The 27737-nt window shown below is 40.2% G+C and overlaps 2 protein-coding genes and 1 long non-coding RNA gene across 8 annotated transcripts in view; 1 reads left to right on the top strand and 2 right to left on the bottom strand.

Annotated features, from left to right (window-relative positions):
• The window catches only part of LOC135331161 (sperm-associated antigen 17-like), a 54225-nt gene extending 53936 nt beyond the window's left edge, over positions 1–289 (top strand). For 5 of the 6 annotated variants that reach the window (XM_064526222.1, XM_064526221.1, XM_064526224.1 and 2 more), the window contains one exon: positions 145–289. In XM_064526222.1, the coding sequence (XP_064382292.1) occupies positions 145–191 (47 nt within the window). In that variant the 3' untranslated portion in view covers positions 192–289. Of the gene's footprint in view, positions 1–143 lie in introns of all 6 variants that reach the window. The other variant, XM_064526223.1, reaches the window with a different exon arrangement.
• On the bottom strand, positions 61–27710 carry LOC135331171 (cyclin-dependent kinase 6-like). The gene is made up of 7 exons (XM_064526245.1): positions 27399–27710; positions 23029–23167; positions 7695–7865; positions 6564–6673; positions 6452–6508; positions 558–696; positions 61–409 (listed from the first exon to the last, which is right to left on the bottom strand). The coding sequence occupies exons 1-7, from the start codon at positions 27674–27676 to the stop codon at positions 326–328; spliced, it is 978 nt and encodes a 325-aa protein (XP_064382315.1). The 5' UTR covers positions 27677–27710; the 3' UTR covers positions 61–325.
• LOC135331182 (uncharacterized) lies at positions 17582–21832 on the bottom strand. Its single transcript, XR_010392972.1, has 2 exons — positions 18030–21832; positions 17582–17915 (listed from the first exon to the last, which is right to left on the bottom strand). It is a non-coding gene; the product is annotated as an uncharacterized LOC135331182 (long non-coding RNA).
• Positions 27711–27737: the final 27 nt, after the last annotated feature.

Genomic DNA, 27737 nt, shown 5'->3' with positions numbered 1-27737 from the left:
ATGTATACAGGGCAAAGAGGTATAAAGTTGACAATAGTGTGATTGGTCGCAGTATAAAAATTTCCTCACAAGTATAATAATTAATAATTATTCATTATTACACACAAAAACTAAAGAGACTTTCCTTGACTACCACTATCACAGGTTATGCAAAAGGAACAATACAACGCTTAGAACGTTCAAACTTATAACAGCACTTTATTGTCTTAAAGTAATTTATTAGTATACTGTATAATTATTTATAGTTCGTGATAATAATTCTTTATGGAGAAGAACATTGGAGAATTTGGTCAATTAATAATTATATAAGTGAGGATCATTGTCTTTAAACCTCTCTGTCACTGAAGTACTCGTGCTGGATAGCATCTTGGGCTGAAATTCTCTTCAAAACTTCGAACTGCAAGAACTTCTGCAACAATCAATGACATGCAGTTAGTGCATTCTACAAATGCAAGGGCAAAAAACGTTTACAAACAGGGCACACAGTCCATCATGTATGTTGACACAGGTAATTTTGTAAATTAAGAGGACAGGAGATTTTAATTACATGTACTTACCGACAGTAAATCATGTGCAGAAAGGCCACATTCTTTCTTTAACAACTTTGTCCAAGGCTGAGGATCCACAACAACAAACAAGCTTAGATCAATTCGCGTTTGTTGCGGCCAGCTTTCTTCTCTTGGAGTGCCAATAACACTGGAAAGACATAAGACCAACTCAGCATTGAGCATTGATTTAAACACCCAACTCATACAGGGAAACCTGACCATAAATCAAGCAACCAGAGGTGCTGCGATATAATTATAGGCTTCGCTAAAAAATTGCATGTTGTGTTGTCTATTTCCCCATAGTCATAGAGCATTGGCTATTGAATACTAGCAGGGTGAATCGAGAAAGGGGGGATGGGATGCCCCTCCTATTGCATTCATGCAGTTACTAGAATTTATGTGTGACTCACTATGCGACAAATAATTTATTGCGATTATATAATTATACTCTATTACGCAGCTAAGTAGGATAAAATACATAACAGTGACAGATTGCATTAAATCATTATGCCTCGGTTTGCGTATGCGCAAGAGGGGTCAATGAAACAACCGTGTCGAGATTAGATATTCTCATGAAAAGCTACAGTACTGCCATCAAAAACCAAACAATAATATTAATGCTTCTCTTTACAGCGTTGGTTTCAATGTCTGACTGCAAGCCATTAAAAATTAATGATGTGTTCTCCTGAGGAATTGCCATCAAAAACCGAACAATTGCTCCCTTTTCTTTACAACGTTCAGCATAGCCAAGAGGTAGAGTTCTGTGTGACTAGGAACAAAACATGCAACAATCGTCTGGCAATAATAATTTTTGTTAAACGACGTAAACTCTAGAACACCAGGAGAGCTGCTACTGTACAAGAAAAATGTTATATAACCCGTTTTGAAAATGGATAGCATGTGCTGGCTTTCAACCATGCTCCAGTGTATAGTGTATCAGACAGAAGAGGAAACAGTATGCACTGCTGGAAAAGTGTGGCAACCGCACTTACAAGAGCCTGATTAAAATTAATGGTGGTGCAGTACACTTGTACACAGTCTACACAGTCATGTGCAATGATTCCGCTCAAAAAAGGAGATAAAGTTTCATGCGATTCAACTGCTTTCGCTCATAAAGTATTAGAGTGTGAGAATAATGAATTTTACATTAAAATCAGCAGAAGTGATTATATCTATAGGTTAAGGTTACGGTAAACAGTTTGCTCATGAATATTCATGATTTTCTTATAATGATTTTTGTGAAACTATAAATGCCATAAGAGAAGTTTGAAGCACATACATGATAAATATATCGGTGTATCAATCTGTATGACAAGTATCAATCTTCAAAACATCTTCCAGTGGAAGCTCTGAGCGATCATCAAGTTACTAGAAACAACACAAAACTAGTAGTCATTTTAAACTTCCAAAAACACTTCTAGCTCTGTGTTCTTGGTCTTATATGATGCTTCTTACCATTCTGGAGGGCGGGTCGAAGCGTTTTTTTCTTTCCAGGCCAACAAACTCTCACAAAATAATAATAATTATGTAGACTAACTCCACTTAAAATGGCGGCCAGAGCCAAGGAAAACAGCCTCTTGTGAGCTTTCAGTAGCCTTTTTTCAAAATATCTCTTCGACCCGCCCTGCATATAGTGAAGCTACAGTAGACTGTACCTAAGCTTTATAGTAAAAATGTCTATTCGAGCCATGAAATGACTACTGCGTTTCAACTGGACTTCCAGCTCATTCTAGCTGGAAAAGATCACTAGATCTAGCTCATGAATAATTAATGAGCAAACGGTTGACTGTAACCTTAATTGTGTACATGAATCTATTGTATACGGTATCCTTGTAAATGTTTTGTAGCTTCCCAGGCCTGACCTCAAGAAACAGAAAATTGATTCTCTGCCAGGATCGCATTAGAATAAGGGGTGTGTCTACACCCCTTATTATTTGCTTTAGCAACTCCTGTAGCTAATAAAAAGCTAGCGCTTTAGTGCAAGGCTAACTCATAAGTTGAATAGAAACTTTATGCGAACAAACTAATAATGCTACAAAAGATTCTAAAGAGACCTTCAATGTGAGTCAAACTAGCAGCTTTAGTTTGCTAATAATCAAAATCCAAGAGAACGAGCTGTTAGTTTTCGTCTCATTGCAATCGTTTAGAAACACAGACAGATAGACACACAGTTAGCGTTACCGTATCCCTCGTGCGGCTACGCCTTGAGGCATAACGAGCAGTTTCTAGTCCCCAATCAGCTCAGAGGAGGTACGACATACGTGCCTCGATTAGGCTGAGCAATTGAGGCGCTGTGCAGCTCAGGCAATTAACCTTGATTTTGTTTTGATACAGCAGCCGAAACCGATTTTAAAGTAGGTTTATGGGTTGTGCGAACTGATTTTAAAGCACATTGATTGTTGTAGCAACTGAGCTATTGGGGAGCATCGGCATCTATTCACATTGGTAGCTCATTGGCGTTGAAGCGGAAAGAAAACTCTCCAAGAAGACTTCCTCACCATGTCCTGCGGCTCCTGTACTTGCCGCAAAAACAAGGCCCACACTGCCTCCCAAGCCACCTGAAGCAGTGTTAAAATTACCCTGAACCTGGTGGGGAAGGAGGAACGGGAGTTCCTTCACTTGAGGAGAAAGTGACAGCAACACATTCACCTCCAATATCAACTAACTCGTTGGAAACCGAACTTATTCTGTTGATAAGAGCCTGAGTTAGCAAGGCTCTATAAGCAAGCCACAGTGATGACAGCCCTTGTGCTGCAGAGGCCTTACACATGTGCCAAGACGAAACTTCACGTAAAGAGCCTACAAAAAAGAATGGAGTACTGTTCGAAAGGCCTGATCGAAGAGCGGAGGGCAAGACAATCCAAGCAAGGTCTAACACAATGCACCGTCCCATAGGAAAACTCCTTCCATGTCGAGATCATTTGCAAACCTAATGTTCCAAGGGAAATGCAACTCTGCCTTTCGTTTTCTAGCTGCTGAGGAACATGCGTTCTGAAAGATAATGACAAGCTGCCCAGTGGAGAAACGAGGCTAACTCGCACAGCCAACCCCTCTAACCCACTCCCAATCCTGTGATCTTTGACTGCCTGGATGCTGACCTCATCCGTCATTCCGCTATAAACAGATGAGAGGCTCATGCAAGGAGAAAGCTCTGCTGTTCCATCAGGGATGCATCCGATGACCTCTGTAATGTCCTGGCCTCAGATGCTTGTCGCCTCTGCACACTCAATAAGAACCCTGGTGTCAGGCCGATAGGTGTGTGTGAAGTCCCCAGAAGAATAATGGGCGTACCTCACCAAACAACTCCAAGCATAGGCACGCTTTTGTGGGCCAGCAAACACACAATCCCACTGTGTTTGTGGACAGACATTCTCTATTCAACACGCTCTCTCGTGCCCAACTCTAGTATAAGACACAATGAACTAAGAGATATCACTGCCTCTCTACTCTTGATGTGGTGAACTACCTTTGAAAGAACGTACCTAGATGTTAGGGCAATAGCCTTGAGGTATGGCCCCCAGCAAACATACAATCCCACTGTGTTTGTGGACAGACGTTCTATATTCAACACGCTCTCATGCCCAAGAGGAGGCTACCCCCCAGTATAAGACACAGTGAACAAGAGATATCACTGCCTCTACTGAAAAAAACCTGTCATGGTGTCGCAACGGAACCTACAACCAGTGACAAGTGAAACCTTTGAAGGCGCCTCAACAAATAAATAGGATGGTGCCTGTCTTGACGTGGTGGTCTGGGGAAGTACCTTTGAAAGAATGTACTAAATGTGAGGGTATTCAACTCCCTGGCCCCTCTAACCAAAAGCGCGCCACGTATAGGAGCCACAAAAAAAAAAGAAAAGGCAATACAACAAAGAGCCCGTGAGATAGAACACTCCTTATTCTGCCCCCTCGTGTTTTCGTTGACAGGAGGATTGGCCCCAATCGTAACCACTTTCTATAAAAGACTTGCCTCCCAATTATCGGAAAAGTGGAAACAACCCTATGGCCCCACGATGCAATGGCTGAGATGCCGTATCTCCTTCTCCCTATTGAGATCATGCAGCAAGGTCATCCGCAAACAGCCAGCTCGCAGTAACTGTAGACCTGACAATTGCTGACACCGACTTAAACTAATTCATTCCTCAAACCATTATTACTATTTTGTTGTACATTGTTCTACATAAAGTGTATTATACCCACAAAAAAAAGGAAGAAAAAAAAGAGAGGAAATTAGCCTATAATCGAGGCACGTGTGTCCTCCCTCTGCGATCAGCTTCACAGCGGTTTTCAGAGTTCTTGCATTTGCAATGTCTAGAGCAGAAGTACCTGTCACGTGAACCGTTACGTAACAAGATTGACTTTCTAGCCTCATACCAAACCGATTTTTTTCCAATGATTTGGGAGAAAATCACCGCTGAAACTATCCTTGAGATTGTAAGTAATTATGCCTCGGTGCGCATGCGCAAACGAGGTATACGGTAGTGTGTTTGTGTGTGTGTGTGTCTGTCTGTGTGTGTAGACTGCTACAGCTGCTCAAGGATGCGTTTCTATAAGCTTTTAGTCATGATTTTAATTCGTGGATTTGCAAAATAATGCTTCGTTCTCGTAGTTTTGCTTACTTGGAATGCCATTGCAGCCTTTTCAGAAGAGCACGTAGCCAAACTTGTTTACCGAGTGTTACTACTCTACTTAGTAGTTAGCTCTGCACTAGAACGCTAGCTATTGGTAGCTGCAAGAGTGAGAAGAGAGCTGCAAGTCTCTGCTGATGGCAGCCATTAATTTTTTAGACTTGAACTTTTGGCATCGATCGTTTTTAACAACAATCATGGTCGATCATTACCCACTCTTTGAGTTGCATGCAGCAAAATAATTATTGCTTTATGTTATGAAGCTTTGGCATCTCCACCGAGGCATCAGCACCTGCGGTGCTTTCATTCCAATAGTTTTGTGAGCTACTATTAGTAACACAGGATTGCATGGATGTCTGGAGCTAAAAGAGATTCTACTGTAGCTTGCAGCAACACAAAATGAGTAGGCATGCAGGCCGAGGCAAGCCACTTCAAACAGTTCCTTATAATATTATATTATATTATTATTATATTATATAGTATTACTGAGAAGCTACACTCCAATTTTTAGACTTTTCTGAATAACTAGTAACGAGAATAACTAGTAACGTGTCTATAAAATTTAGATTGAAAACTCACGTAAAAAAACTTGCCTGACTCAACAATATTTGTGCTCGCGTGATGTTGTCCAGCCTTAAATGTTTAGGAATATCACGTGACAAGTGACTTCTGCTCTGACTTTTAGACTAGACATTGGAGATGCAAGAACTCTGAAAACCACTGTAGCAATGGAAAATAACCTCCCAGAACGAACAGCCACACCCAGAATTAGCAGGAAATTATTGCTGAGCTATACATGTAGTATTAGCATAGATAGTAGAGGAAAGTCCTTCATTGGATAGTAGAGGAAAGTCCTTCCTCTACTATCTATGGTATTACGATATTTTGCCCAATCGTGAAAACCTAGCTGTAGCTTGTCCCTACACTACAGCCTTTTCAAAGCTTGTATGAGCTAAAGAAGAAAGTTCCAAGACTCATTTGAAGCAGGAAATGACTCAGAGAGCATACATAGCTGGCAATCGAAACCTCCCAAGGAAAACCACCTCTCTATAACGGCCAAACGGCTGTTCCCCAATGGTGTCTGGAGGTTCCACTGTACATCTAGTTGTGTATTTGGCCTTGCCATTATTAATTTTTGCTGTTGTTTGCCGTGAGGTAGGATTGGAATGAGTCTATCCCTAAATGAGATGCTTTGAGCCGCTGTCATCGAGAACAGTCGTTAAAACAAAATTAATGTATCTTTTTACTCAGAGCCTATCACACTAAATAAACTCACTTAAAGATCTGCTGTAACTGCGATTTTTCTCCTGCCTCTTTTGTAGCAAATATTGGTCTAGAGGAAAGCCGTTGTATACTATTAATTGCATACGTACTTCTAGCACGTATACCTTTTAGCTAGCATTTCAGCAAAAATACACCCGACACTCCATATATCAACTGATTCACAATATGACGAATGCAGCAAAACTTCTGGAGCTCTGTACCATTGCGTCACAACCTGTAACAAAACGATACACTGCTTAATTGCGTGCCACAAACACACTATTATCTCCTTATAGTTAAGGCCTGGGTCAGGCACTGATAACATTAATTTTATTCATTATCAACATTATTTTAATGTAGATTATGTAGTGTTAATGAGATTCATAATCATTATTAATGTTATTCATTGCAATTGATTGACAATTCTGTCAAGAAGAAGTCAAGGTACTTGCTGCTGGAACTATTGTACAGAATCTTTAGCAACAAATGCGGTGGACTTGCACAAGGTAAGACTAGTTGTTTAGGCCCTCAAAAGATAGAGTAGGTTGTCATGATTATAATTATTTCCAGCGGGGGAAGTCAATATGTGCAAAACTGCCTTAGCTATGCTGGTTTCTTTAGTTCTGACAGCCACTCTAGAGGTAGGCTATGCTGTATATCTCAAGAATACAGTAACTCCTACTCTTCCCCCGCGGGATACTAGTACCTAGCAATGATAAGTTCATCTAGCCTTGATCTTAGCATCTTCATGACCACATTTGTAGTTCTTCTTATTAAAAGTGCCATGACGTCATCACCATTTTGGGGCTAGGCTAATTAGCATAATTGAATTAAGCTAATTAAAAAAGAAAACATTGAGCTTCATTTTGGATCATTTTGATGCATACAGCAGTATGAACATAGTGTAAAATTTTGGTATTTACAGCCAGACCTGGGCCTTAACTACCCAGAGATTCTATCAGTTGTAAAATCAAAACGATTAGCTGGGGGAAATGCTTTATAATTATAGTATTTGTCCGACTGTGTTATCAATACTGCATAATCATAATGAATAATTATAATAACTATTATAAACCGCATATCCGATAATAAATATCGTTATCTTGCAATAAACCGCATATCCGATAATGAATATCGTTATCTTGCAATATGATTGGAGGAGTGCAGCAGTACAAATCCTATATAATGTGTCCCCTCCCCCTGGCAAAATGGTGCCGGGCCACGCCCAGGTAGACTCAAATATCAATGAAACAAACCTGAGTCGATAATACGGCATTTGATCCAATGTGACGACTTAACCCAAAATCAGCAATCTTGATTTGTGTCGCATCTCTACTGACCAATATGTTTTGTGGTTTTAGATCACGATGCACAATCCGGTTTTCATGAATTGCGTCCACTCCCCTCAAAATTTGGCCAAGGAAATTCTGTATACAATGGAACTCCTGTAAATAACCACCTCTGAATAAAGACCAGCTGCTATAATTATAACAGCCAGGCACCCAGGTCCCAAATGAACACTTTGTGTACAAAACAACCCCTCAACAAAGGCCAAAACATTCTTCCCCAAAGGTGTCCGTTATAGAGGGGTTTTACTGTACATAAATACAAATACCACAATTCATAAAGAAAACGGCTTATAGAAACTAGTTGTACCTGCATAGATTGCAACGGTACAGCAATAATACACACGCCAAAATAATTATTGTTCCCCAAAGGTGTCCCACAATTCACAAATAAAATAATGCGTGCACGAATCACTAAGTTCAGTGCATTGTGGTCATTGGGGTCACGTGATATGTCCAGTCAAATGCACTAGCACTAGCAGTGATTCGTGCACGCATGTCGGACCTCCTCTGGTGCCATATACGTCAATCAGTCACAACACCACATGAACATTATATTAATAAAAGAGGTGTAGCTACATACCATAAAGGTACTAGCAAATTATAACTATGATGAACATTATTTTTTGTATTAATTAATTTTGCTGCATGTGCAATCTGCCCTAAGACACCCAAGTTTTCAGTATTATGCAAGACAATACCAAAAGTAATTTAATGGTATTCACAATAATGACATCGCAAAAACATTGTTTTAATGAAATTCGTAATTATACAATGAGATTCATAACGATGACTCCCAAAAACTCTACCAAAGGGTGACTTTTTCTGGATTTCCAAAGCTCATAACACAGAGCTAGAACTTGTTACTAGGAGATAAATTAGTTCAATCTAGATTGAGACAGAGGAGGTTAATTGGAAGGAAGTTGAGATCACGTACAAAAATATCAATAGACCAGTTGCATGTAGGAGCTAAAGAAATTAATCAGCTTTTAATTGCTGTGATGTCACGGCTGGATGCCGGCGTGGGCATTAGATCTATGCACAAGTCATTGTCAAATTCGAGACTTTACACATGCACTGTGCGCATGCTATTCAATGTATCCCACTAGCAGTTCTCCACGTGCAAGTAGTCTTTGCTGCAAGTCAAAAGAGTGTTCAGTTCTAGAGATAGAGACAAAAGAGGCAAATTTGTGGACTTAAATGCATGTTTTGTGAGAACACAAGCAAGAGAGCTGAATGGCTAGAGCTTAAAATCTTAGCTGGAGTAGCTCTAGCCATTTAGTTCTCTCTTGCTTGAGTCTCTAGGAAGTCTGTGAAAGGAGATAGTTGTCTCTTGTCTTAGTGTTTCCCTTGGAACATGTACTAGTTATATTGCCTTTTTGTTCTATATCTCTAGAACTGTACACTCTTTTGACTCGCAACAAAGACCAACTTGCACATAAGCCCCGTTTACACGAGGCCTTTAATCCGGGTTGGAATCCGGATTAAACCTAACCGCGTTCGTGTAAACGTCCCTTATCCGGATTAGCCAACCCACCTTTGGAGATAGTTCAGTTGTGTCAGAAGCGGTTTAGCTGTGAGTAAGCTAGGCTAATTCTGAGGTTTTGTACAGGTTCGTGGGTGTTTCTAGAGTAAGCCTGTAGCTTTGCGCAAATGAAAATTAGTGGTCATTTTACTATGCCCACTACTCAGAAAAATCTGACTCGGATTCAATCCGGATTCGACCCGGTGTAAACGGGGCTATAGAGAACTGCAGATTCAGCAGAAATTGTTTACACTGGGATACATTGAATAGCATGCGCACAGCTAGTGCACATGTAAAGTCTCAACTCATGAATTTTACAATGATTTGTGCATAGATCTAACGCCCACGATGGCATCCAGCCGTGACGTCACAAGGTAATTACCAGCTCAGCACATTCCATCGCTTACTGGTCTATTAAAGCTATAAATGTGCTGAGTCCGCATTATTTTTGTGTCTAGTCAGCAGTTTAGTTGTACACAAGAGCTAGAGATGAGCAGTAAAAGATCCAGAGGATCACCTACATGCCAGACTCCTGTTCAATCCAGGAAGAGAAGTCCATAGATCTAGTACTTTGGCTAGGAGAAATCTTAGTAGAGATTTTAAATCATAAGCAGGTGCAGTGATCAATGTTGTACAGCTTGGAGTGAGACTGCTCATTTCCTTGATGACCAGTAGCTATCTGTGAAACTGCTGACTAGACACAAAAAGAGTGCAGACTCAGCACATTTATACTTTTAATTGCACATGATCTCAACTTCCTTCCAACCTCCTCTGAGATTGTGATAGCTTGCGCAAAAACTCTCATTCTGAATAGTCTCTGTGGTTGGTGGAACTCATGGCTGCATATCTCCAGATGTGAAAAGAACCAGTGACTGCCTGAAGTATCATAGTGCATCTGATACATGTGCATGCTTTGCAGCAAACTAGATGGCTTGAAATGATTCATGATGTGTTCTATGCTATTGCCAAGTTGTGTATGTATGTCAAAGTTTGTGTAACTGCTTTGCAAACACTATTCATTTGTATGGCATTTACCTTGAATATGTTGTTATTTAGATCCTTTTTAATTGTTCAACCAAGTTTGAGCTTGCTACGTCGATGGTGAACAGCTTGCTCAAAAATTCAAACTTTCCGCAATCATTTTACACAACTTCATGCTAGTTTGACGTGTCTACCGTATATTAAACTGTCTTCTTATTACATATTTCAACTTAGATAGCTCTAAAAACCTTTATTTTTATCAGAAACAAAGAAAAACTATATTCATGAGGCAACTTGTAGCACTTCCTGTCTTACAACATTTGGGGTCTTAGGGCAGACTGATGGAGGAAGAAATCCAGAATCACAAGGAAACCCCAAGAGTGGATGATAATCGACCATAATTATTGTTAAAACGATGGATGCCAAAAGTCTAAGTCTAAAATTCATGGCTGTCAGTGCAGCAGAGCAGCAGAGCCTTACTGTGCAGCTCTCTTCTCATCTTGCAGCTATAATTATTATCAATAGCTAGCGTTCTAAGTGGAGTTCATGGACAAGATATGCTATGCAATCTTCTGAAAAGGCTGGAAATGGCATTCCAAGTAGGTAATAATAATTTGCAAATCCACGAAATGAAATCCAAAAAACCATGTTGATCCTTGAGAAACTGTAGCAGTCTACACACGCAGAGACACACAAACACACTACTGTATACCTCGCTTGCGCATGCGCACCGAGGCATAATAACATGTATACAATCAACAAACACGGTGCACTTACATGCATCACATTAATTGCACTGAATGTGTATGCCTTGAACATTATTTTCATTGTTATTTATTGGCCTGTGTGCGTGTTTATGACATTGTGACGCCTATACACTTTTTAGTGATTCCCCCTGGAAAACCTATAAAAAAATTGTTCCATACTAATTTTGCAAAAATAATAATGTGTTTTTGGATCGAAAGTACCCCTTTCTTTTTTGGGGGGTAGGAGTGAAGATGCAAGAAGAGAAGGCAGGACACTTCATTGAATCATAGAGTAGAGAGGGATTAGAAATGGAAGTGATTCACGTGATGTTTTACAATGAAGTCTACGGTAGTGGCTCTGGGACCATCCGTGTATCTCTTCATAACTCCCGCAAAAGCCCGGGAAACTTATTGCATATAATTATGTCAGAGCTACCCCCATTACTGAATCACATGCCCCCTGATAGTAGGTAGAAACGAAGAAAATATAGTCGTGAAGTAGCTAGAGGTACACAGAGCGCTTTTCATGCTTGTGTTCCTATAGTACCCATGATATAGCTAAACAGTGTCCTGTGTCCCAAATGGCCTCAAGTATGAGATGAAAGTTGAGCAGAACTGCATGCTTCTTACAGAGAGCAAAACAATTCTCATGAATTGTTCATGTTTAGCCCTCGTGTTAAAAAGTAAGCCTCGATTAAACTGCGGAGATACGCGGATGGTACTTCGAAGGTACATCCGTTTCCAATCCTTCTCTACTCTATCTATGTTGAATTTACAAACACCCACAAAACATTTGCAATAATGAAAAAATAATTACCGTATATACTTGATTAAACGCCCTCCTTGAATAAACGACCCATCTCGTTTAAACGCCCAGGGTAAAAGCTCTGTCTTTGTCAATAAACGCCCATCTTAAATAATCGCCCATATATGGGGCGTGGCACTGTGGGTGGAGCTGAAATAGCACATGGAAACCCAGTTGCAAGCCTTCCTCGTTTAAACGCCCCCTCTAAAGACTCCGATCTGAAATAAACGCCCGGGCGTTTAATCAAGTAAATACAGTGTTTGTTATAGAGCATAACTGCGTCATAACATTTTTTCGCTGGTAGTTTTCCACGTGGGCAGATAATTATTGGTCAATCGAAAACTAATCGCACCGCGCCTGTCTTATATACCACCTCGATCTGGGTATGATCCCTGGATACTTGCACTTCATTGATTGTGTCATCAGATCACCTTCTTGCCACGGTTTACGGCATGTACAGAAGATTTTCACCTTTTGAGTAACTTGTATTTTATGTGTGTAAACGATCTTGTATCATACATTGTGATTTTCCCGGCCAATCCTATAATTATTTTAAACACCCACAAAAACATTTACAATGCGAAAAATTGCTAGGATTGGCAGGGGGTGGGGGGAAGTACCAAAAAGCATAGAAACAAGTAAGCAGACGAGAACATAACTCCAATCCATTACAACGTTAATTTCTGCTGGTAGTTTCCCATGATAATTTGTGGTTTTTACCGGCCAACATAATAATTGTAGGGTGATGTTCACCTCCCTATACTTAAAATATAGACATGCATTTTGGGTGACAATAAATGTATTAACAATGTGGGGCATAATGATCATTGACCGTGCACATTGTGCGAGTTTTAGGCATACAGCTGCAGCTATAATTATAATTATTAGCTTCTCGTCATATTTCATACGGTATCTAGTAATTTATATGCACATAATTATTATGATATACTATAGAAGCAACAGATGAGAATCTGACAATAGCTTGGAAGACAGAGTACTGATCTGAGTACAACAGAGGAAGACAGAGTAGAAAATAGGAAGACAATATTAAACTTGGTACCTGAGTGTGACATAATTTTATAATCAGGAAGACTCTTAAGAGTACATATACTTGAGTGTAAGATAAATTATAATTATTATGAGAAGGAAGACACTCACAGATTCCACTATTTCCAGTAGCCACAGTGAGAACTAGCCGCTCTTTTTGAGCAATGATGATTCGAGGCCAACCTCAAGCCTCTCAAAGATAGCGAAATTTTCTAGGTAAGAAACTAGATGTCAGTTTTCTGATGTGGTCCTTCCCTGCACCGTTGTTGTTCTTGTAAAATCTCTCTCCTTTGGTTTTTGGTTCCTAACCACGCCCGGATACAATCAACAATCGTCTAACTACATATCCTTGTTTGTGATACAGTAGAACCTCCATAAAACGGACACCATTGGGGAACAGCCTTTTGGCCGTTATAGAGAGGTGATCTTCCTTGGGGCGTTCCGATTGCCAGCTATGTATGCTCTATGAGTCATTTCTTGCTGCAAATGAATCTTGGAGCTTTGCTAACTGCTTCTTTATTAGCTCATACAAGCTTTGAAAAGGCTGTAGAGGCAAGCTACAGCTAGATTTTCAGGACTGTGCAAAATAATGTTAGTTCAGCAATAATTTTCTGCTAATTCTGGGTGTGGCTGTCCGTTCTGGGAGGTTATTTTCCATTGCTAAAGCTGGTTGGGCTGCTCGTTATACAAAGTAGAGAGGTGGTCGCTCCTGAGAGGTTGCTTTACATTGAAGTCATTGTAATTTCAATCTGGACCTGAGCTCTTGGCCGTTATATAGCGTGTGGTTGCTCTTCGGAGATGGTCGTTAATGGAGGTCAACTGTAATTATGCTAAGTGCTCTGTACATAATTACGTCTTGAGGCGTAGCCGCACAAGGGATACAGCATAGATAGAAGACAGAGGAGGAATGCCAGGGTCAAAAGGTCATTCATTAAAGCACCACGTGGCCCTATGTTTTACATGTAAAACTGAGTTTACCCTCACGCCCCTGGGTTTAAATAATCACAAGAGGAATCGGTTGAGCTATCGTGCCCCAGACAAATCAGCTGAGATCAGAATTTACGTGCAACCTTTGACCTTTTATTGCATTCTTTAAAACCACAAGATATGGAAAATTAGCCTTCTGTGGCTAGGATATAACTTTGATGTATCGACTTGCTGCACTAGATAGATCTAGGTATAGTAAGCTTTCAAGCAGGCAAATAAGGTCAAGAACCCAGAACAAGAATATTTCATTAAACGTGACCCTATTGACCCTGGCATTCCTCTTCTGGATAGAAGAGGACAAGGTAACGGAAGCAGTCCACGTGATGATTTTACATTGAATCTGCAGTAAAACCTCGAAAACTATCCGCGTTACGCCCTAACCAACAAAAAATTTGTTTCCTCGACATCATCACTTTCAGCATGCCAAGTCTGTGAGCCTACGTGCTAATGACTGACCACACCCAGTAAAATGGGGTCTTGTATTGTGTAAGCGTGCTGGTTATAACTGCTAAAATAGGTATAGACCCTTTAGTTGTTTGTGGTTTATTTTGTACAAATAGCCATCTACAGTGTTGGCTACTGGTGCATGGGTACTTCCGTTTCCAATCCCTCTTCTTCTTCTATCTATCGATACAGTAAAGCTGACTGTGTGTGCGTGTGTATGTTCCAGCTATAACTGCAAGGTCTCTTCAGAATGTTCACACAATTTAACTTATGAGTTAGCCATACACTAGCCTCGATTCCAAGCCGCTGAGAAAGGCGGCCTGGTATACACTGTTTACGCATGCGCCAGAATTACCCAGAATCTGGGTAATCGTAAATTGCAGTATATTATTTTATCAGTATTCTTAAAAAAACATTGATATCCGTTTCATTTATAATGATGTCATTGAAAAAAAAAATCTAGTCCAAGTTGTGTAATGGCTGCTACCTTCTCTTCTGCTCTCGCGTACGCGTTATCCTGTGTTGGAAAACCAGGTCTAGTCTTGAAAGACAAGCAGCTGGAGGCGTTGAAGCGTCTGTACGCTGGTGTTTATGTGGGTACCGTACCGACCGGCTATGGCAAGTCCCAGAGCAAGTCCACCTGCTTTCCAGACACTCCCTTTCTTGATTGATGTGAAGCTTGACAGGACCAGTGCACCTCTCTCTGAAAGAAGTGTTGTGATGGTGATTTCTCCTCTTGTTTCTCTGAGTGAAGCCATCTTCAAAGTGTTGGTGTGTCTGTTCGACGTTCAGTGCCATTCTCTCTGGAAGGAAGTATTGTTGTGACATTTGCCGAAAATTGGTCACAGAGTAAGTACGTGGTATCTGATCCGAGAACTGTGTGGCCTGAATGTGTTTACAATCCGAGGGACTTGTGTGTATCTGATCCGAGGGACTTGTTGCTTGAGTGTGTATCCGGACTTGTTGCTTGAGTGTGTATTAATGGATAGTGCTTTCAATGGTAAATCTATTGTGTAAATCAATAAGTAGTCCTCACATTATGTTACGTCACAGCCACTGTACTTATCCACATTTATTTTTTACCCACAGGTTTAACTAATTTCTTATGAGATTAACTTGTCGCCTGAGTGTGTATCCGATCCGAGCCTCAAGTTACTGAATAAATCTACAGAGCTGATGTTTTACTTAGCTGTCTCTGTCTACAGTATATACAGAGAGAGGTAGCCTCTTCTTTTTCTTTTTTCTGTTCTTTATACAATAACTGTTTTAACGTTCAATGAGATAAAATACGGTAAATAATAAATTAATTGTCCACCCACGCGCCAACAGTAAATACCAGGCCCACTATTCAAGGGGCTGGAGTCAAAGCTAGCCATACACTAAAGCGCTAGCTGTTTGTTAGCTAAAAGAGTTAAGAAACAGTGCATGCCGGTGACTAGACTGTACTCACTAGACTGTACTGTAGCAGAGGAGGGATCGAGTACACGATTAACCTTAGGCACTAATTATGATGACATTAAAGAATTAGATTTATTTAAACATTTCATCTTTTCTCTCTTTATAACTCAACAAATCCTTTAGCTTTGTGGGCGTGTCTTGAACCGTTCAAAGAATTTAGGTCGTGTCCTCCCTCCGCTGGTTCACCCCCTTTTTTAATTATTCATTGACAGGAAATGCATTAATGAAAGCATCGCAGGTGCTGATGCCTCGGTGGAGGTGTCAAAGCTTCATAACATAAAGCTACTAATAGCTAGCTTTTATACACACACTGTTATCATGAATAATAATATTATTGATGAACATGTTTAAATTTGTTTTTAATTTTGCTGCATGCAGAATCCGGAATCACAGGGAAATTCAAAGAGTGGGTAATGATCGATGATGATTGTTGTTAAAACGATTGATGCCAAAAGTTCAAGTCTAAAATTAATGGCTGCAAGTCAGCAGAGTCTTGCAGCTGTCTTCTCACTCTTGTAGCTACCAATAGCTAGCGTTCTAGTGCAGAGCTAGCTACTAAGTAGAGTAGCAACACTCAGTGAACAAGTTTTGCTACGGACTCTTCTGAAAAGGCATTCCAAGTAAGCAAAACTAGGCATAACTCGAGAACAAAGCTTTATTTTGCAAATCCACGAAATCGAATCCAAGAAAACATGATTAGAAGCCTATAGAAACTCTTACTTACACTTCATTGATCCTTGAGCAGCTGTAACAGTCTACACAGACACACCACAGACACACAACCGTATACCTCTCTTGCGCATGCGCACCGAGGCATATAAAAATTCTACCATTGTAGATCTACATGGATTGCTTCTATAAATCCTTGAAGATCGATCATTCATCGAGCCATCATGCAGACCGACTTTTGTTGCTCCTCTCCTATAATAATTATGTGCTCTCCTATAATAATTATGTGGAATTCTGGAAGCTGGGACAGAGCTTCATTGTGTGCCTAAACAGAGTTGAGTCAGGAGGTCGTTAATTAACACACCGCCCTATGTTTTACATGAGTTTCCCCCCACATTTCTGGGATTATACACCCATGCGCATAATTAATAGGTGTTAACCAATTTTACCTTGCTGGCGGTTGCGCAACTGGACGTGACACCGACTACATTAAAATGCTGTGCTCTGGGTGGGCTGCAACTATAGTTGCAAAGATAAATCCTGACATAGCTTGATTGAAACCCGACCTCGCCATGCACAACTAACCACTAGCCTGATCCTCTTTACAGGAATAGTTGAGCCATCGCGCCCCCAGAGGAACCAGCTTGAGAAAAGAGATCCAGGATTTAATTGCAACCTTTGACTGCAGTTCGAAACCACAAGATCTGGAAAATTAGCCTTCCGTGGCTTAGCTTTGAGACCAGGCCGTTCGCTGTCTAAAAGAACGTAGAACTCATTTTGCCGAGTCAGCAAGTCGAGTAGTTGTGAACATGATTGAAATAACTGCAAACACAACAATACTATACAAGATGTAGGTAGCTGCATGCACTTTACTGTAATCATCATAATGATATTCACGGGTAAGTATGGTTGTTGTGAACATTTACCAGTCTAAGAAATTCTTGACGAGTTCTACATCGAAACTTGAGCAGGCGTTCGACCTTTGATCTTAATTGGTGTATAATTGCCACTAATAACTAGTGTTCAAGCTGGCGCTGTGCTAATGCCTCTCGCCATGTTTTTGCTTTCGCTCAAAAGTATTAGAGTGTTATAGAAAGGTTAACCCTTTCCCCGTTTTAATTAAAACAAGAAAATACAGAATAAATAACAATTTTCTTTAAAAATTTGTATGTCATGAACCATACATTGAAATGACTTGTAACTATTTCCTACAGGTAGCGCAGACCTCAGAGATATCTTGACAACATCTTCGTTACCTAGCAACTGACCACCCCCACTAATTAGCAATTGTTTACAAACATTCACAACTATGTACACAAATAATATTGTATGAAGGCACAGAGTGGCTAAAGACACTAAATAAGTGTTCTCAATGTTCTCACGGTGACATGGTTCAATCAGGATCTGCAGAAAGTTTTCTGCGAGGTCGTATCAGCAGACGCCCTTTTCCCGGGAAATGTTTTCTTCACCTACACACAGGTTTACAAGTTCAATGGTGGCTCATGATGTCCACTGCTGTACTAACTAGCCTAAATACAGTTATATTGAAGCTATCAAGACTACAGACGCTACTCTAGACTTACCAGATCCAAGAAGTTGTTCCATCGCAAGAGCTTCTTCCTCAGGCCTTCCAGGCTCTATATTTTCTAGCTTGAGGTAGCTTTTTATCTAGCTACTATCCCAGTCACAGTCCTCTCACTCAACAAGGCCATAAGCATCGATATTCTCACTGTCTAGCTACTTTAGAACCTCACTGAGATTGTACTACAAAGATCTTGAAACATTATCAAACGGTCACTTTTCTTTCGACATTACTGTACAAAGCGTACCTCGAGGCAGCATATTAAAGATACCACGTGAAAGAGCAGCTCAATGCGCATGTGCTGGTACCTACAGCGTGTGCATAGCTCCAACACAGTGGGCACAACGAATTTTTGAAAATGACCACTAGAGTGGCCGTCATATGACGGCTTCAACGGGGAAAGGGTTAATAATTTGTAATTATGATTGCAAATAGGAATAACTAGTGTTCAAGCTGGCGCTGTGCTAATGCCTCTCACCATGTTTTTGCTTTCGCTCAAAAGTATTAGAGTGTTATAGAAAGGTTAATAATTTGTAATTATGATTGCAAATAGGAATAACTAGTGTTCAAGCTGGCGCTGTGCTAATGCCTCTCGCCATGTTTTTGCTTTCGCTCAAAAGTATTAGAGTGTTATAGAAAGGTTAATAATTTGCAATAATTATGATTGCAAATAGGTGTTAGCAATTGAATGAACATTAAACGCAGTAACGAATAATACAAATTGAAAATAATGTAGAAAGGTTGGTTTGTGGCTTACCTGGACCTCAACAAAGAAGAAAATTGATTCTGATTCTACAAAATGGATTCTCTTACACGTGGTATTGAGCGCGCATGCGCATTAGATATACATCCAGGAATAGGGGTGTGTCTGCAAGTTCAATCAATAATGGCTACTAAAATAGCTAGCTTCTTTAGCAGCTCTTTCTAACTCTTGTAGCCAACAAAAAGCTAGCGCTTAAGTGCAAGGCTAACTCATAAGTTGAATAAAAAGTTTGTGGGAGCGACTGCAACAGCCTTCAATGTGAGTCAAACTAGCCATAACTCGAGAAAGAAGCTTTAGTTTGCTAATCTACGAATCAAAATCCAAGACAACGTGGCTAGAACCCTATAGAAGCTGTTAGTTTTCGTTGCATTGTAACCGTTGAGCAGTTATAGCTGGAATACACACACAGACAGACAGACAGACAGACAGACACACACACAGTCAGCTTTACCGTATCCCTCGTGCGGCTACGCCTTGAGGCATAATTATCGCATGAGTGGCTGACTAAGTAAAAGTAAGTTGGTAATTTTTTTGAGAAAACTTCATGCATAAGGATCATCATGAGATTCTGCAACCAGTTTCCAAACAAGGACCAAAACAAGGACCTTCTAGCCACGTTGTCTTGGATTTTGATTCGTGGATTAGCAAACTAAAGCTTCTTTCTCGAGTTATGGCTAGTTTGACTCATAAACAGATTGCGCAAACAAAACAACCGCGCAGCTACCCTTGTCTTCTAATGTGTTCCTACATAGATTCTCAACCTGTTGCACTCAGAAATACTTACTCCATCTTCCAAGATATTGTCTTCCTAGATTCTCATCTGTTGTATAAGTATAATTTATGTACATGCGAATTACTACTGCTGTGCTGGTGTAAAATTTCATATTATTTTTGTCTCACTTAGAAAATTTCGCGATAGAAAATGTCGTGGAGTTAAATTAAGAGGATGTGGCACTTATCTCGCGTGAGATACAGTATACCGAGACTATAATTATAAAGACAGCTACATTCTCCATAGCATCGATGACAAGAGGCTACCATATCTACCAGTGTACATGGAATGCATTAGTAGGGGAAGTTTTGGAGTGCAAGAGACGAGAAAGCCGTTCGCGATGAGAAATAGAACTAGTGTACATGCCCTACAACAATAGTAGTATTATTGTAGGGCATGTACCGAAACAACTAGAGCACTGAAGTGCAAACCCTCGGCTGGTGACATGATTATAAAGAAACCAGAAGAGTGATATAATGCAGTGCATGTAGTGGTGTATGACTGAACTGTCTAGCACAGCAACTCAGGAGCAATAAAACTAAGACTAGAGGCATGCAATGAGAACAGAGTTTTAGTGGTAATGAGGCATGCTCGGACTAGGATCACAGCAAAGATGCCTGGAGTCTCAGAGAAGTACATGTATGATATGACTCCTGGGATCCTGGAGTCCTAACAGAGCAACAAACAAGTCACAATTCTAGCTTTCTATTCTTTCCCACTGTTTTTGGTACGGGATCACTTCAGCTGTAAATACGGAGGGTGCCTCGAATAAAGGCCGCGTGTATAGTGTTAGCTAGCCAACGTGCAAGCTAGTTCAAGCTTCTTAGTTTATGCTCGCTTTTATTCGACAACAAAGCTCTAACATTGAAATCTACTATTGTTAAAACTAATAACTTATTGTGTGAAGGCTATCCATGCTATAAACGCAGTGCTGTGGCAGCCAGGTGAGCAGATCCTGAAATTACAAACAAACAGACAAACCAAGGACTACTATACCCGTGGCCGCCCACGCGCGCCTCGGGTAATTATCTGCTCTCTGACTGTTCTCTATTTCTAAGAAGACGAAAGCAGAGGATACTAGAAGCAGAAAATAATTATTCTTCAGACTCGAAATACACTGTATGCTTACTTTTTCTGGACAGAGTCAGGGTAAAAGCCTTCATTGCTGAGGTACAGGTAACTATTGAGAGTAAGAAGGATGCAACCAGTGAGATTGATGCAGATATGCCTGCAAAACGGCCAGCCCTATACAGTGATGTTTGGACAAACCTCGACGATTGGAAAACAAAGAGAAGATCCTTGGAAATGAACTATTGAAAATAGATTTATAAAGCACAACATTTGTTAAAGAGACAGTTCCCTTCACTGACTGGCTTTGAATCGACTTTAACAGTTAGACGCACTATGTATGATGGTTGGGTATGTAACTACTTTCAATTTCTCCACTGCCGTGGTGATCACTGAATTCCTGGCAACGCACGTTATAACGGATGTAAGGTGAAATTAACAGTTTTGATTCGATATTCACTTCACTCGATAAAGTTTCTTAAGATAATTATTCTGAGCAAAATTTTCAAAAACAATAGCCTTTGTTAATCCAACAAGTTTTGGTTACGCATCTTGCTAATGATACTAGTCCCCACCTGTGTTTCCTTTGATCAAAGTAGTTTACGTACTCATCTGTATCATGATTAGCCAAAATGTAATCAATGCTTGTAAAAATAATTGTGATAAAATTATACCGTACCCTCGCGAAAATAAGCCCATCTTGAATAAACCAGGGATACAAAAGAAAGGGGATTGGAAACGACAATTTTTGCGTGAAACACTCCACGTTATAGCTAAAACTACAAAGGATTATATTTATAGTCAGCATGCTCATTACCTGTCTTGACTGCTCCACAATGTGTTGTACATAGAAACAGTGAAATTGATCATTTTTAATGTTGATTTTTCTGAAAAGTAAAGAGAATTTAGCTCTAAAAAGTCGACTAAACCATGCAGCCACTATTACTAGACAAATAAAATTAATGCTATGCAAGAAGGAGTAGCTAAAGAGCAAGCTACTTACAACATTTATGACCTAGACTAGTGACTAGTTGTTGTGATGGCTTGTACTTCTGTTCTGCTCTTGCTCTCTTCAGTGTTGAAAAGTCAGGTTTTGTCTTCTTTTGTACTGTTGTAGAGTGGTAGGCGTTTTTCTGTCAGTACCTACCGGCTCTGGCAAGTCTACTTGCTTCCAGACGCTTGTTTGATGCCATCTCAGTAAGATCAGTGCTCCTTGTATGAGCCTAGAGTTGTGATGGCGATTTCTCTCTCTTGACACTAATAGTTTAATCAACCACGTGGGTGACCATAGTACAAAAGGTTAATTGATGAATTAGAAAGAGTTTTACTAACAAATTTACTATTAAATGCACCCACGCGCAAACGGTGGTTACCAGGCCCTCTAGTGAGAGGGGCTGGGATCGAGGCTAAGAAACCAGTAGCTAGCGTTCTAGTGCAGAGCAATAAAACTACTACGTAGAGTAGTTTTACGCACTGTTCTAAAAAGGGTGTAATGGCATTCCAAGTAAGCAAAACTACGAGAACAAAGCAATTCGAAACACGCGCCAATTACCGGGAACCTCCTCGATTATTTTAATTAGATTTCAGAAAATGGGTGTGTCCTTTAAATGCGCATTGCAGCTGTTACTATGGAGACTGGCCTACTTATCTTTTGCGCATACGCAGACAACCATGTGGCACTGCTGTTTACCAATAAAGTGGGTGGATCAAGGCGTGGTTTATCTATTCGATTATCAGTTATTCGTCCTGTCTCTGGAACCAAGGTGTCAGGATAATCAAGGTTCTACTGTAGCACTTCATTGATCCTTGAACAGCTGTAGCAGTCTACACAGGCACACAGACACACGATAAGATAGAAGAGGAAGTGGTAACGGAAGCAGCTAGTTGCATTCGTGATGACTTGACATTGAATCTGCAGTAAAGCCTAAAAAACTATCCCACATAAACGAGGCTATTTTGTCGCTCAAAACAAGAAAATTGTGTACACCATCTCTTTCAGTAATTTATAACATGCCCCAGTCTGTATGCCACATGTAGTACTTGCTAATGACGGAACACACCCAGTAAAAAGGGACATTCCAGTAAAATTATAAGCGTACTGCTGCTCTTGTATTCTGCTAAAAATAATTATAGACCTTAATTACCATTGAAAAAGTGTAACTATTAAAACATTTTGTGTACATATGAATGACGTTGTAATGGATCAGAGTTACGCTCTCGCTAGATTTCTTGTTTCTACGCTTTTTGGTGTTTCCCCCGGACAATCCTAACTTTTCACAAATGGGTACTTGTAGTGAACATTATTATGTTAGTAGCACTTAGCGGTTGTACATAGCAAGACGATACAGAATCTGCAACTATACTAGCTCTTAGAAAGATACTTAAATTAATTACTACCTTGATCACATTATCATGCATTCCAGACGAGGGACAGTGTTGGATGAATTGGTCCAAGTCTTGTTCCATGTGCTCAAACACCATGTACCAAACAGTTTCATGTTGGCACCGACCAGTAGATTCATGTACGTCAAGCAACCTATAACAACAAAATAATTATATTGGAAGCCCTATAAGCATCACTATAAAGCATCATTTTAATTGAACGCGAACTGTCCAAGTATATTTCGTACAATGCATTAATTTGGTTGCGTGAAAATGTCCCTCAGATTGTCATGCTGTACTGTAGAAGAGCTAGCTAGCACAATAAAACTAGAGATTGAGCAGTACATTGATACTTGTACCATGATGTGCTCTGACACTAAGGAATACCCATTGAAACTCTCAGGATACAAATCCTGTGCTAGGGTGTACATTCATGTACCCTAGGGTACATTGGCTGTGGTCAGCCTAAAGCCCAAAGCCCACCCTCCACCCTTAAATGAGCCACTCTTTTATAGATCACTGCTGTGACACACTAGGATCACATTGTGAAGATCAATTCTTCACTATCCAATCAGATTCACTAAAACTACCGACCACATTGGAACTGGGTTGTGAATGTGGCTTGTCAAGTGCAAGCACATGCAGCACACAAAATGTAACCAGTGCATGCAGGGATCAAAGAGTGTTTACTACTACTCAGTTATAAATGGGTTGGATAACAGCTTCTAATCGATACGTGTTCATATCGTGCAGTTGTATGTATTCCTCGGACTGCACCCTCCAGTAATACATGTACAAATCCAATACACCCTTGGTACAACTATTACAAGGATGATATCTATAGAATTGCTCAGAGTTATCTAACTTTTGGGGTTGTCATAATAACAAAGAGACTATTAGTGCGCATGCGGTAAGTGATGTATACGGTAGTGTGTTTGTCTGTGTGTGTGCACGTATGTAGACTGCTACAGCTGCTAAAGGATCAATGAAGTGCAAGTATAGGCTTCTAGTCATGTTTTTTTGGATTTTAATTTGCAAAATAATGCTTCTTTCTCCAGTATGCCTAGTTTTGGAATGCCATTGCAGCCTTTTCAGAAGAGCACGTAGCCAAACTTGTTTACTGAGTGTTGCTACTCTATTTAGTAGTTAGCTCTGCACTAGAACGCTAGCTAGTGGTAGCTGCAAGAGTGAGAAGAGAGCTGCAAGGCTCTGCTGATAGAGTATGCCGGTGCACTCGGATGATGTAATAATGCTCTCGGTTGAGTCCCTACGCTCGAGCATTATTGCATTATCCTCGTGCACACATTAAAACACTTACTGCTAGCCAAGTGTGATATAAATATTACATATTTACAAGACGTCCCACTCTTTGACCTTTGAAACTTCCTATATAAATTAATGGTAAAACAGTCTCACACGCACAATTTTCTTGGCTAGGAGAGTAGTCGCTGAAATACTATACTGGTCTCCTTGTGGTGAACCATGTATCCTCTATTATCTAGGGTACAAGTATTAAAATGCATCTAGCTAGATCTAGTATCATAACAAAAATTGTATATAAAGACAGCACACATTTTGCACCACCTCCCACTACGCACATTTAACTAATATCTCACTTGTTTGTTTCACTATAGATATAATAGACCAGTTGCATATAAGCGATGGAATGTGCTGAGCTAGCTGGTAATTACCACAAACAAATACTAAAAAATTAATTAACATTTCGCAATGGTTCTTATTCAGAACAGAACAAAATTTATTCCACAGTAGGGTGGTTCTATTATTAGAACGACTACAGTACAGTATACCTTCTATAATTACCTAATACTAGCACCAACCTCGAAATAATTATGATTCTTTTTCTGTTCTAATTGAGCGCACCAAGTATAAAATTGAATTGGTGCTTAGCTAATTAGAATGATCACAAGGTAAACGGAGGGGGCAACAATAATTATTATACAAAGATACCTGCAAGAATTGCAGTCGTGAACAAACAACTGGGGGTGATGCAAGAACCTGGTAACACTGATAGGATTGATTTTCAGTAGCCATATACAAAGCTGTACCTACAGATCGTCGTTACTCTACTAAACTACCACGCCCATTTTTAGAAAGTGTCAAACTCGCTCTTTTGCAATAATGCACCAACCTTAAAATTTAATTCTTTTTTTACAATGAGCACCAAGTGTAAAATTGTTTTTTTGTGGTGTGGTGCAGTAATTAGAATGTATACGGTATTGCAACAAATCCTATATAAGCATGTCCCCAGCCACTTGTCAGATGCAGAACGGTTGGCCGGGCCAAGCCTAGCCTCGAGACCACGCCGATTAAAATACGGCCTGGTCTCTATTGCATGGGTGATAGTGCACATGCGCAAACTGAGTTACCCAGACTCTGGGTAACTCGTATACTTTATAGTAAACCTTTGTAAAATTATACCGTAAACTACTTTGTTTACTAATTTCTTTCCGTATTAATTTTAACAAATATTTGTCTCCTGTGAAGCTGTGGGTTATGCTCTCTCTTGCGTTGTCGAGAAGGCTCTATGGTGTTGTCGAGAAAGCTTGCACACTAGTCTGAAGCCAGAAGAAGCTCTCATTTGTACAGAAACCAAGTTCAAAACATCACGACCATCCAACCATCATAGAGGTAGTGAGAGCCTCTTCTGGTTTCAGACTAGTGTGCAAGCCTTCTCGACAAAACCATAGAGGGCCACAGCTAGCTAGCTAGGCTATAAAGCTTCATATACATAGTATATAGTACATGGGCGTGTATGGACCACGCCTATGATTAATTAAACATGCAATAGATACCAGGCCGTATTTTAATCGGCCTGGATTCGAGGCTAGGCCAAGCCCAGATACTATATCAAGAGTATAATGATAGAGAAGGGAGTATCAAACATATATATGAGATGTATGCGGAGAGTAACGTGGCTTCCTGTATCTGTCAGATGCTTTTAAGAAAGATGTTGAAGACCGTTTAGAGCAAAAATTGGCAGAGAAAAGCAAAGCCGTGAGAACAATTACCAGCAAGTTTGAGGACTTACTTCCTAATCCGAAAGACCAGAATTTCATAGCAGTCGACAACTATGAAGGTAGCTATGATGATATTGCTCCTCTTCGTGAACATGTTCAAGGCATGATCAGTAGGTTTTTCAAAGATGCCAAGCTTCGAATACACCCACAACACCTTTTGTTGGGAGTTGTACTGAGAAAAGAGTTTATCATTGTGTCTATGGATGACTGTATTCGCATCGGTACCGAGGTGTTAAAGATGAGTGAGGAGGATGTTCGATTCACCATTTGGTACCTGGATCGGTTTGTCACAAGCTTGGGATTTGCAACTAACCAATCCAAGCGTGGGTGATGTCATCTATCAAGAAAGTAGATTACAACACCCACGCTTGGATTGGTCAGTGTGCAAATTCGTTACTCTCCGTATACATCTGATACATATTATACCTAGCGCCTACGTTCGATACTCTCTCCCTATCATAATTATAATTAGACTCGCAGGCCGTCTTTGTTGCAGGCGAACAGTAGACTGGTTAAACTCTGTGTAGAGACTCGTGTTGCATAGTCAGCATATCAGATATAAGATTCTAAGTGGCTGCAGTTTTCGTGATGTCAGTATACTGCATGTGTATGTAGAGTGTTCCAGTAAAACGTCACTATCAATGATTTTGTGGTAACTGCATGTGGTTAGTTTCCAAAAATATCGTAGCCTCGATTCCAGGCCGCACTTCCCACTTCACTTAGGGAAGTGGGCCTGGTATCGACTGCTTGCGCATGTGCTAATATCCCCCCCGGTATCTGGGGGCTTTGGATAACATCGTATATGCTCAGTAAAACTATGACATCACAACAAACGGAAGTGGATTGGATAGAAAGTTCGATTGAAGGTTTCTAGCTCATCGGATAGCATTCTTTGATAGCTACCCTTAGCCTGCTATGTTAACAAAAGACTCAGCCTGCAACAGTGTGGATAACAATCGTCTGAACGGAGTGAAAGCTGACAAGAGCCCCATTTAACATTAACTTTGGTGAAAGTCTACTATACTACTGTTACTGATTCTATCGGAATAAAAAAAGCTGTACAACAAACCTACACAGCTCTGTCTCTAGCTAGCTAACTATATAGCTCTGTGTATGACTTTTAGGGTATTTTCTCTGATGAATTCTGTATTATAGTTTTACGGGAAAAAATATCCAATAATGACTTTTTTTCTATGAAGGCCGGTGAAGGAGGCTACAAATAATTATCGTGGCAAACGTTACACGAGTCTCTAAACGGAGTTTGACCAGTAGTCTACTGTCCGCCTGCTACATTGACGGCTAGCTTGCGAGTCTATAGATAGTGCATGTACATGTCAGGCTTCTTACCGAATAACATAAGGAGATCTTAGCCGCTTGAGGTTGGTTACCTCCCTAAGGAGATGTTGAGGTAAATCTGTGGAATCTTCCATAGAATACACTTTCTTCAGGGCAACAATCGAACCATTGTTCTTCACATCTCTTGCTTTATAAACTATCCCATATGCCCCCCTACCTATATCTCCTATGATTTCATATCTATCGATAACTATGTCGACATCCTGGTCCATGGCATCATCCATCCCAGATATAGATGTGAGAGTTTCTCGTGTCTCCAGTGCAGCCATCGTCGTTTATACCGTATTTGTTCTAATTGCAGCAGTCCTTGTACCGTATTAATACTAGAAT

This window comes from Halichondria panicea, chromosome 2 (assembly GCF_963675165.1).
Source record: "Halichondria panicea chromosome 2, odHalPani1.1, whole genome shotgun sequence".
NCBI classification, from domain to species: domain Eukaryota; kingdom Metazoa; phylum Porifera; class Demospongiae; order Suberitida; family Halichondriidae; genus Halichondria; species Halichondria panicea.
This window is presented reverse-complemented; position numbering and strand designations above follow the sequence as displayed.